Below are 12807 nucleotides of genomic sequence, written 5' to 3'. Positions count from 1 at the left end.
GGCTTAAATGGCTAATGGGTGCCTTGAAGAAAAACTATCGTTGCACATTCTTCTCACTCCTAATAACTTCTCCTAGATACTTGGGCACGTCTTTTATTCGTGCATTAACTGCTTATGTAACGGGCACGTTTTCCTATTTCTCCCTTAATTTCCTCTTTTCTTTCGGGTATTTTAAGGATAGAGAGGAAATTTAATTTCATTCTTCCTAAACACTCTCTCAGTTCATTCTTCCTTTAAATTTCCTGCCTGCCTTTATTGAACCTGTGACCTTAAATTCTCTGTCAGTCTTCATTGCACCTGCGATCTTAAATTCTGTCAGTCTTCATTGCACCTGTGATCTTAAATTCTCTCTTCATTGCACCTGTGATCTTCTACTTGTTGTTTTTGCCGGTGAGTTTTTCTTTTCTTTATTTCACTGTTTTATGCCGTGTTGATTTGTGAATTTTCTGCTACTGTTGTTCCTTGTTTGTGATGAAGAACTTTTTCTGATGCTTGCATACTAGTTTGCCCCTGTTGTTCATCTTAAATTAAGGAAGCCATTACTTCGTGGGTGAAATATTGAGCATGTATCCTAATTTTAGGGTTGCTATGTTCTCGTGGTTGTATTGCTATGGATGTGTTTTTTTTGATTTTTGGTTATCGTGTGTAACTTGTTCTTGATTTTATTCTTTCCGCAGCCATGTCTGACCGTCCGCGGCCAACTTATGAGACTCCTGATTCTAGGTTGTCGAGATCTCCTCAGCGTCGAGAGTCTCAAGATGATGTTCGTCGGAGTCGAGTTTCTTCTGGAGCGAAAGCCTCGTCCTCTCGGGAAGAGATTCCTTCGATATTTCCGTCTGGTTCACGAAGAGTCTTTAATCACTCAATGGTGCGTCCTCGTGAAGATACTAGGAGTACGCAGGCTCCGCCCCGCGCTGTTGCTTTTGACGTTCCTCCTTTACGTTCGTTAGTGCCCGAGCATCATCTACGGTCTTCTCCAACTTTTAAAGGGAAAAATACAAAGGGCGTAGCTCCTAGGGTTGAATCTTCAAATAATCCCCCCGTGAAGAGAAAAGCGTCTGAAGCGTTTGTTAGTTCGTCCGGCCCCGCTGAAGAGGATGAGGCTGCTCCCTTGATACGCAGTGTATCTGTTAGCAGGAAAAAAGTAACCTTCAAGCATATCGATCTTGAAATATTCAAGGAAAAGCATGAGCTTCAAGCCTTCGGTGTTCGTTTCTATGCCCCCGAGGATGATATTACGTATGAGCTTATCTCCAAGTACGAATTCGATGAATTTCATTTGTTAACGACGGTTGGGGCCTTCGAGGCTGGTCTGATGCTGCCTTTGTACAAATCGGGTGATTCCTTTTACTATGACGTGCTCGCTAGTCGTGAGGGTTCTTCCACCAATACTCATAGCCGTTCCGTATCCCAACTATCGGGAAATTATCTTCGCGCCCTGAAGGAATGCTATCTGCGGAGTAAGGGGGAGACGTCGATGACTTGCTACGTCCCCAATCCCTTGGAGAAGGAATGGTATACTCCTGAGAATTTCAATAACTCCTTCGGTGATTACGTCAATAGTAGGAATCGCAAGACGTGGAGTGTAAGCCTTCGGAATCTCCCTGCTCCTCGAGGCGAGATTCGTCTGTTAAATGAGGTCAGCGATGCCAAGCTGAAGTATGTTCCTGGCACGGAGGCGTCCAGTCGTCGGAAACTCTTCCCCGCGCGAGAAAGGATCAAGCGCGATCATGACTACGAGTGGCACGCCACTGTTATTGAGATAGTTGGTCCGTGGGCTTACGGTTGGATTCCTGGTCCGCGCGGATGGCGGCCCACCGAGAATAGTAAGCCGCGCGAATCTCCTCCTGTTCGCTATGGAGATTTCTGCCCCTGGCGTCTGAACTTTGCGGGCATGAATTTTCCTTATGCCCTGGATGTCGTAGAGGGAGACGAGGAGGATGGTTCCGGTGCTATACCCCCACCGAAGAATATTTCAGCTGCTCAGGTACGCAGATTCTAGCTGCGCTTCGTTTTTATAACTTCCATCAGACGGGAAGAATAATTCCCTTGTGGTGTCGGTTTCAGGTATTGAAGAAGAAAAAGATTAGGCCGAAGCAGTCTTCTACTACGGTGAAGGGCGAGGTTGAGGTCCAAGAAGAAGTTACTAGTCCAGTGAACGAAGAGTTTGCTGAGGACGAGATTACAGATGGGGAGGAACGTACTGGTACCTCCCCTATCAATGTCGAAGAAGAGGTCTTCGCTGGTCACGCTGGTGATGAAGGAAGGAACAAAGATGTGGTGGCGGATGATATTGTCATCGGGGATGTTTCCGTCCCTGCTGGTGATGTCGCGGATACCCTTCCCACTTCTCAAGAATTTTCTTTCGATCGGATGTATTCCACGGGGGAGTTCTTTGACGAAGCCCTCGATTTTCCCGAGGACTTCTCTTTACTTTCCCCTAATGATAATTGGGATGTTCTTGGTGGTGATGGTAATGGGGATGCTACTGTAGGAGGTGTTGGTGCGGAGGAGCCTGTTGTGCATGTAGGCGCGGAGGAGCATGCCAACATTCATGCTGAGGGGGTCGAGTCAGAGAAAGGAAAATCTGTTGTTGACGCGCCCGCCGATAGTCTTCCCTAGTCGCCGATGTCTGAGGGTGAGGACGCCATCATGAGTTGGTTTAAGGAGAAGAATCTTTTGTTTGTCTCTCATCCCGCTCCTGTGGTTGTTGGGGAAAAGGAATCAACCGCGTATACCCGTCGCATGATGGAGATGTCTTCGAAGGCGCAGGTGTCTGAAGCCTGGGGAAAAAGGTTGACTGTTCCCGAAGCTACCCTCGTACCGGAGCCTCCTACTTCCGTTGCCGATATGATGGCTATTGCCGACGGGTATCAATATGGCTTTCCGCAGCAATGTGTGCTGGAGGTAAATTTTCGTACATGTTTGTACGTGAAAATCGGACGCTTCGGTTGAATAATGTTTTGTCATCTTGATGTGTAGATGATGAGGAGCGAGCATTGCAACCACGTGCTGTATCAGTTCTTTAAAGCGAAATCTCTGAAGCTCGAGGCTAAGCTTCGTCACCGGGAAAAGGAATTATCTGCGGCTGAGGTGGAAATAGAAGAGCTGAAGAAAAGCCTTAAGGAGAAAGAAAAGCTGGGTGAAGCAGAGGCTGATCTTCGTTCAGAACTTATTGCAGTGCGCGCTGAGTTAGAGCAAACTCGTAGCCAAGTTTCCACTTTCACAGGTTTGGTTCTTTTCCCTCGCCGTATGTCGTTATTCTTTTATCTCTTAGTTGTTCTGTCTGAGTCTCCCCACCCTATGTCCAGTGGGTGGCATCCCCGAGCTGATATGGCTTCGAAACGAAAGAGCTCGGCAAAAATCTCGTATTAGAGATTTGGTTGAGAAGATTAAGAGTGAGGCTAAGAAATGGGATGCTCGGGCTGAGGTATGGCGCGCGCGGCATGTTCAGATGGTCGACATGCAAAATCTGTACAACCATGATCGTGCTTTATTTAATGGCACACTGTTGTGGACCAGTGATAATATGCGGGAAGCCCGTGAGCGTACTTCCTTGTTGGAATCTAGGATTCAGCTATTGGAAGAAGAATTACAGACGGCGCGATCCATTCCTCTTTCAGGGGTCCAAGATAATATGCTCGGTCTTGCCAGGGAACGAGATGATGCTCGTGCTGAAGTCTACGCTCTCAGCAATGCTCTTGCCAGCAATGCTCTTTCCCGGCATATCCCTGTTTCTAGCGCCAAATTGTGGACACACGAACTACGCGGGGGTCCGAATGCACACAATCAATCATTAACGTCTAAAGAGATTACGATGATGATATCCTGATGTGGATTCATTGGCTCAAAACCTTCGGGTTTATCATGGCCTCCTCCAACTACCCCGTGCGTGGCGATCATGCATGGGATACAAGTATTAAAGGAAAACAAAACATATAAGCGAATACGTGCGGAGCTAAATGAATGTAAAGTGCTGAAATGTAAATAAGACCAAGGTTTACGTGGTTCAGCACTAAGACCTACATCCACGGGGTTTGTTGTTCTACTATATTACTCACGGTTACACGAATAGTTGAATGACTTTGGGTTTACATGTTTCTCTCCACTAAGGGATTAACTTACCCTTACTATTCTCTCTCTATCTCTCTCCTTCTCTCCTGATGTTTTTTCGATCCCCATTCCTCTTTGTGGAGATTGGGTATTTATAAGGTTGGAACGTGGGACCCATCTCTGAAGACCGTTGGAACCTTATCTTCTCGTGTCCTTGCGTCCATCACGTGGAGGTCTGCGTTTCCCCCTCGATCCCGCGGAGGCATCTTCGCTCGTTCCACAGGTTGGTCGACACGTGCACTGCTCAGAGTGTTTAATGCGGGTAGTTGAGGGGTCTGCTCGTGTCAGACAAGTGTCTTCTGCCCCTGTCAGTCCGTGTCAGCTAACTTTCTCTCCGCCGTTGATCTTAGCCCCTCTTCTGGGGATGAGATAAAGCAACTCCTCGGGGTTTATTTGGTGCTTCACGACGCATCATGTTTTGATGTTTCGGCTTGCATGCTTTCCACGTACCTTTCTGTATACATCAAATTTAGTGACAAATTTTTTTCCATCAAAGAGTTTTTTATCAGAAAACATATTTACATGCGACGAAACGCAAAATTGTTACTATAAATATTCTTTTTGCGGCAAAAAAACTATTTCGTCTTTAGAATTGTCACCGAAATTATGGATGACAATAAAAACTTGTCACAATTTCGTCCGTCGCCAATGATTTGTTCAACGAGAATTTTGACAGTTACGAATTTTACTTATACTGACGATGATAGACATCGGTCTCAAAAAACATAATTGGTAACCACTATTTTGTTTTCTCGTTAAAAATATATAAGGTGACAATACCCGTCGGCCGTTAGTAAAATTTTAACTACGACGAGACAAGACTTTGTCTCCATAAGGTTTTGGCGTATAAAATACTTCATCACGATATAAATGTTAGGAGAGAAATAAAATGTTGATGATATCGTGTGTTTTTTTGCGGTAAATAAGAATAGTCCCTGAAAATAATATTTACAATGACCAAATTTTAGATACAACAAAAAAAATTCGGTGACTAAATAATTTGTTGTTAGGATTTCTTATATATTATAGACAAAAAATAGTTGTCAGTGAAACATGGATTTACAACCGATCCGGCTACGATGTGGTCGGGCCACATACTCCAATCAGTGAAATAGTTGTTAGTGAGATTTTTATTCATAAGGTGGAAATAGTGAGTCCGGTAAAGAATGACAAAGAACGAAAAGTATGGTTCAATAAAAAAGAGATTATAGTGGAAATGTAGTTGCAATGGTTTCAAATATACAGGTATTCTATGTGTACATGTTGTGAGAGTACTTCTCTCAAGAAGAATTTTGGAGATTCTGGCACAGTATTTTCTAAAAGGGTGGTCTATGCATGCTAAGGATGGTTTCTTAATAGATAGTTCAGGTCCAACAGAGTACTTGCATTAAGAAACCTGCCATTGGTCTATGCCATTAAGAAGTCCCTTATGCTTTTCTCGCCAAAATGAGAATTATTTTTTTCTCCTGTTTTGTTCTAACAACATATATAAGAGCTACTCAATATAGGAGTTACTTTAAGGAGGGTATTAAAACAGAACTTCTCTAGCTAGCTATGAGGCTCTGTAGAACAAAATATAATTTGGTAAACAATTTTTAAGTGGATGACATGAAAATTTGATAGTTGCCCAGCTGGAATTCAGTTTGCACTAGTGTTCTCATAATCATAAGCAAAAGAAAACTTTATTAGTTCCTTAATGCAAGTTTAATACAAACCGAAAACATTTCCATTGATAATTTCATAAGCCTCCGTGAATTTGAATTGGCGGCCTACAGATGCAACATATGCATCCATATTGAAGCCCCACAATATTTTTTCATATCGTGAACAACAAAACCGTATGTCCTCGAACCTTTCTGATAGACATTGTGTCGTTCTTCCTTGATAATTACCATTTAAGTCGACAAATAATTGAAGAACGCCATCCCAGAATGCTGACGTGCTCTCTTCCATTGTAGTTTCTTCTAAGCAAACAAGATAGGCCCTGCAAAGATCATTATCTTTTGCAGTTGTGAAATTCATTACGCACTCGGTAAATTAAGAAAACAGTGTGACAAATAGGAAGATCTGTATAGAAAACATATATAAAAAGAACATAATTGATTTTAATAGTAAACATGCTAGTTTTGGGGATACAGTTTTGTCAAAATGTGTTGGTCCGGTCTTGGGATCAATGCTACTTTGGGGGATCTATGCTAGTTTGAAAGTAAAGAATGTTTCTTACACTATCATCTCGATCCAGTCCTGATTCAAATTGCGCATTATGTGCAGCAAGTTCAAATTGCGCATTATGTGCAACAAGTTGAATGGATAAATTCTTTGTAAGAAAAACAAAATTGGAAAACGAGATTCAGATTAAGAGGGAAGAGAAAGGGATGAACTTTCCTTCTCAATGGATCGAGAAGGAGATAAACCAAGACGATTTTTTCACCTTTACATTTGTTTCATGGATACTGTGTTTGGACCATATCCATTTACCAGCCATACTGGAGAACCAAATACACAGCTTTAAAAGCAAACCCTTGATCTGTGCTAGTTTTATGCAGCCTTTCTAGTAGTTTTGCTAAGAAATTGGTGTTGCTGAGCTATAAAAAATGAGTATTTGGTTCTCTGTTTTAAAAATCTTGTGTTTTATAGCTCTACTCGTGGCGAAGGTGGTATTCCCACAAAGCCATAAATAATATACATGAAATTCCAATAAACTTATAAACCACGTAAACTATAAAACAAGATTAGAATAAAAATAATTTAATCAAACTAAGAATAACACAAAGCTGCATCCACAGATTAGGTAACTAGTTCGAGAAAAATATAAAATAAAAATGAATATCTATCGAGTTTCAAGTAAACTAGAAATGAATATTAAGTTTCACTCAAAAATTAACAATAAGGAATTATTATTCTAGATCCGAGTCAGCTTCTTCAGGCACAATCTCCTCGGGCTCTACCACATCATTGTTATAGTTAAACAATGTTTCGTCGTCTTCTTCCTCATCCTCCTCATCATCATCCTCGGCTAGAACGAGATTTGCATCTAACATTTCGAGTTCAACATCATTATCTCTATGACGTATAGTTGCCTCATTATCATCTTCTTGAACAGTGGTTAAAAGCAACGGACCCTCTTTGTTCTGGTGGTATGCCTCTTCAATAGTTTCTTCTGTTTCTGGTTGTACTTCGTTGATATCCATTTCAGGAACATCCCATATATGTCTATGATGCATTTTTTGAGCCACTTTCCAATTGTCTCCATGCTTGTAGTCATCAAGGTAGAAAACTTGTTGCGCTTGTGATGCAAGAATGAAAGGTTGACTCTTGTACCACATTGTACTAGTATTTATACATGTCAAATCATAATCATTTCGAATTCTAGTCCTTCCAGAAGTTAAGTCAAACCAATCACATTTAAATAACACAACTCGGTAGCCATACAGAAAGTCTAACTCGATAACATCATGCAAGCTACCAAAAAATTCAATTGGCTTATTGTTGTGTTCGTCATTTACTATCAGTCCGCTATTCTGGGTCGTTCGACGAAGTTCACGTTGTTTGGTATGGAATCAAACTCCATTAGAGATACAAGCAGGATATGATTTTGCGCGAGATTCAACTCCCTGTGCTAGCGAATGCAACTCATCAGTAGCCTCAGGAAACTTTTCATAATGCAATTTTCCGATCTATACATTTTCAGATAAAACCAATAACATAAATGATGTTTGCAAACAAGAATGATATATGATAGTTAAAACAATAATGAAAAATGAGACTATATTGTTATTAGTAAAAATTAATTACTCACCCTCTTTCGAAACCATTCGGGAAATAATTTTCGATGCCTTTGTAACAAGTTGTGATTTGATACTGCCTTCAACTCATTCAAATTTTCACTGTATTGTCAAAGATAAATAAGACAAATTTTTGATGCTAAGGAAAATATTTAGTGTAAGAAGAAACAATAATAACTATCAGATAATAGGATGAGGCACTTACTCCATATATGGTCGCACCTCGTCACAATTATCGAGTATAAACCAATGTATTTGTTCTTGTTCTTCTAGGGTTAGTGATTTTATAACTTTTGCACCAAATGGACGGACCTCTTGAGCAAAAACAGACAGTTTTCCATTGGGTCGTTGACCATCATCTGTTGCATCATCATTTCGTTCTGGGCGATTAAATTTAGTTTCAACCCCACGTAAATACAATGAGCAAAATGTCAAAGCTTCATTAATAATGTATGCTTCCGCTATCGAACCTTATGGCCGTGCTTTATTCTCCACGTATCGCTTAAGTGTCCCGAGGTACCTAGATAAACAACAACTCTTTAACCATTTTTTTTTCATTCTATGAACAATAAACAGTACTTGCACTAGGAGAAAACACACAAGCATATATAAACAGTAAGAGTTAAGCATACCTTTCGATAGGATACATCCAACTATAACCAACTGGGCCAACAAGTTTAGCTTCTCGGGGTAAGTGAACAGCCAAATGAACCATGACATCAAAAAATGCCGGTGGAAATATTCTTTCCAACTTACAAAGAATTAAAACGATACTTTTTTCCATTTCTTCCAAGTGACTCACATTCAATGTCTTCGCACATAGATCATGAAAGAAATTACTCAACTCAATTAAGGCAGTGCATACATCTGTGGGCAGATATGGATGAATTCCAACAGGAAGAACTTTCTGTAACAAGACATGACAATCATGGCTTTTCAAGCCGGATATCTTTCCATCTTCAACGTTAGCACTCCTCGCTATGTTAGATGCATATCCATCTGGAAACTTAATTAATTTCAGAAACCTACAAAACTCTCTTATTTGCTCTAGTGTTAAAGTATAGAAAGCCGGAGGTTTTATAAATTTATCTCCTTCACGCTTAAGGTGCAATTCTGGTCTAATATTCATGTCTTCCAAATCCAAACGAGCTTTAAATGTATCTTTGTTCTTCAGTTCCTGATTTAACAATGTTCCGACGATTTTATCACATACATTTTTCTCAACATGCATAACATCAATTTTGTGCCTAATTTTTAGATGTGCCCAGTATGGAAGCTCGTAGAAAATACTCTTTTTTGTCCAACTCAGTTCCTTCTTGGTACAGATTCTTTTCTTGCTTCTCTTATCTGGATGCTTCCCGAAACAACTTTTAACTCCTAGTTTTTCCATTTGCTGTAAAAGTTAAATGCCTGTCAACTCTTTCGGCGGACTGTGAATCTCATCGTTTCCATCATGAAGTTTGTTTCTTCTCCGCGGATGCTTGCGAGGCAAAAACCTACGATGACGCAGATATCCGATCTTACTCCTCAATGCACGGGATGGTGGATCATCATTACATACTGGACAGCCTAAATAACCTTTTGTACTCCATCCTGATAAATTAGCATACGCTGGGAAGTCATTTATGGTCCACAATACAGCTGCGTGCATACGAAATTTTTTTTTCTGTTGAGGCATCGTATGTTTCCACTCCATCTTCCCACAACTCCTTTAGCTCGTCTATTAAGGGTCTTAGATACACATCGATATCATTACCATGTGCTTTCTCGCCAGGAATAAGTAATGCCCTCATGAAAAAAGGTTGTTTCATACACTTCCAAGGGGGTAAGTTGTAGGGCATCACTATAACTGGCCACATGCTATACGCATTATTCATATTCCCAAAGGGATTAAACCCATCAGTGGCAAGGCCTAACCTTACATTGCGAGGATCTTCTGAAAAGTGTGGATATCACGAATCAAAATCCTTCCACGCTTCAGCATCAGAAGGATGCCTTAAAACCCCTTCAGGAGCAACATGTTCTTTGTGCCATCTCATATTAGCACTTGTATGCCTTGAAGCAAATAATCTCGTTTTAAAGGAAAATAGCGCAATACCTTGTGTGGGATCTTCTTACCCTTGCTGTTATTGAATTTGTACCTAGGCTCGTGGCATACTGGACAATCCTCCCTATCCTTATGTTCCTTCCAGTATAAAGCACAATCATTTTTACAGGCATCAATCGATTCATAACCCAATCCAAGATCACGCAGTGTATTTTTAGCTTCATAGTATGAATTTGGAATTGTATTATCTTTTGGAAAAGATTTTTTAAGAAACTCAAGCTGCATCTCAAAACATTTGCTGCTCCAACAGTTGAGCACCTTGAGATGCATTAACTCTACAAGGAAAGTCAATGACGAGTAATCTGTACATCCAGGGTATAGTTCTTGCTTAGCTTTACCTAATAGCTCCTCAAACTTTGTACTAGCTTCACCCAAATTGTCTGTACTGTCAGCTTCGCCAGAACCATCATTAGTTTCTTCGTGACTACCTGTATCTGCTTGCCTATCAAAAGGCCGATCTTTATCAGCATCATGTAACATATCAAGTACACCTGTATTTTTATTTCCAGAATGAGTTGTACCATCGTTAAAAACATTGTGATGGCTAGCCGTTGATTGGTTTGGATTAGGATTATCTTCTTCCCCATGAAGTACCCATATGTTATAACTACCTGCCATGCCATTTGTGAACAAGTGATTTTCGATTTCAGCTAATGAAGTAGGTGGGTTACGGTTAACACACTTTTTACAGGGGCACGTGCATAATTCCTCATTCTTACTCGAGAGATAATTTTTTGTCATCTGAATAAAAGATGCAACACCTTCCAAATACTTATCAGACAATTTGTCGCGCTCTTCTACCCAACTTTTATCAATCTTTGGCAACAAAAATAAACAACAAGGATGCTTAGAATAACAACAGTAAGGCAAAGACTTTAAATTATAAAGTTTTTTTAAAATAAGATGTGTGTATAAAGTGTATGTGGCCTTACCATGGCAACTTTACTTAGCAGTAAACTGAAAGCCTAGTCAATCCGGAAATCCGCTGAGTAGCAGTGATACTTAAAGAGACACGGTCAAAAAAAGATTATCATCAGAACTGTTCATACACACATATAAAAAGTTCAACGAAAAACAGGCTTTAACACTCGATAAAAATACTCGAATCGAACCACAGAATCAAACTCACCTGCTGGTATTGTACGCCTAAGAAGAACTGGTGCTTTTCGAAATCGAATTTGAGTAATCTTATATGAATTCTGACACTCCTTTTAATTTCCTCGTCCACGACTCAATTTTAACAGCAGCAACTCAGTTTCTATGCTGATAATTCAATTTTGAGAAACCCCCCACTTCTCCCAATCCTATAAAATTTTTAATACCCCTTTTAATTTCAACAGCATCACCTCAATATTTTGGCCGATAATTCAAACTGTAAAAAAAAAAACACTTTTCCCAATTGTATACAAATTCTAATACTCCTTTTAATTTCTCTGTTAATCACTCAATTTCTACAGAAACGCCACTGACTTCTAGGCATCCAAATGAACTTGAACCACAAACTTCCTATCTTCCTCAGGTGTGTTGTTCTTGGTTTCTCAAGCTTGTCAACCTTAAACCCTAACAAAGAAAACAGTTAGATGGTGTGAGGACTTGGGGAAGCGGCAAAGAATTAGGACGTCAATTGAACTGGTCAAGGCTAAATACATAAAGGAGAAAGCAGCCTCAAGGAAAGAAGCCCAACTGGCCCGAACAAAACGGGTGCTCCATTAATTTCTACTCCGGCCATCTGTAACTTCAGCCCTGTGCAAAGAAAAACATACAATTAAAATATAAATTAAAAAACAAAAACAAAAGTGAAACGAAGGATCATAATAAAAAAATAAAACTAGATATCAGGATGAAAACCTGTTTCCAAGAATGCATCAGTGTGATTCTGAGCTTCAAAACCTTGAGCAGCAGCAATGTCCCAATTAGAATCTCCCTGAACAGTAGATGAAGAAGCACGACTTAGGTGTTGTCTGTTACTACAACACATTAGTAGTCCTCCACTTGTTCACAACAAATGGAATGAAGAAGACAAATAATGCCATTAAAGACGACCAAGTAACTAGATAATAAATTAAGCCATTAAAGGAAAAAAAAACACAACAATTCTAAATAAAACAAGTAAACAATCATTGACATTACTGAAAATGTTTAAAACTTAAAAGACCCGACACTTGAAATATTTAAAGAAACACTCACTAGATTTAACAAACTGAAAAGGTACTTCTGAACATCCACCTAAGCCAAACTCTTAATAAACTTCAAAGGTAGTGATTCTAGGAAAATAAAAAATTAAGCATCTTCATATGATTCTAGGAAAATAAAAAACTAAGCATCTTGCTGAATAGTATCCAAATCTGCAGCAACATTTCGATTGTGAGTCAGTACATGATTAAGCTCATTTTGACGAAAACTTGCAGCATCCTCTTTCATCTGTTGAACTTGGTCTTCGCACTGCTTGATTTTATCGTCCTTCGTTGCAAGGAGTGCAAATAGTTCTTCTATCTCCTCATCAGAAAGTCCGCGATTACGACGTCTTTTTGATTTCTTCTCCAGAACTTCGTCATATATTTCATTTTCATCAGGTGTTCCCCCTGCCACAATGCCTTGCTCATGCATCTCGACCATTTTTTACTGAATATGTAAGTTAAGTTTTTTCATTAGAAAACAATCATTTTCTCAAAACCTGGACTAAACTAAATTATCCACAGTTAAAAAACATTATAAACTAGTCAATAGGTGTTAACAAAACATTATAAACTAGTGAATTGGTGTAAAAAAAAGTACATGGATCTTATATTGGTGAACACAAAG

At 39.8% G+C, this 12807-nt stretch overlaps 1 protein-coding gene across 1 annotated transcript; it reads right to left on the bottom strand.

The window, feature by feature from the left end:
• Positions 1-9300: 9300 nt before the first annotated feature.
• Positions 9301-11983, bottom strand: LOC113329835. Its single transcript, XM_026576660.1, has 5 exons — positions 11854-11983; positions 11690-11748; positions 10017-10821; positions 9655-9834; positions 9301-9491 (listed from the first exon to the last, which is right to left on the bottom strand). The coding sequence occupies exons 1-5, from the start codon at positions 11981-11983 to the stop codon at positions 9301-9303; spliced, it is 1365 nt and encodes a 454-aa protein (XP_026432445.1).
• Positions 11984-12807: the final 824 nt, after the last annotated feature.

The sequence above is a fragment of the Papaver somniferum genome, unplaced genomic scaffold (assembly GCF_003573695.1).
Source record: "Papaver somniferum cultivar HN1 unplaced genomic scaffold, ASM357369v1 unplaced-scaffold_117, whole genome shotgun sequence".
Lineage (NCBI taxonomy): Eukaryota > Viridiplantae > Streptophyta > Magnoliopsida > Ranunculales > Papaveraceae > Papaver > Papaver somniferum.
Note: the sequence above shows the minus strand (reverse complement) of the source record. Positions and strands in the feature narration are given on the sequence as shown.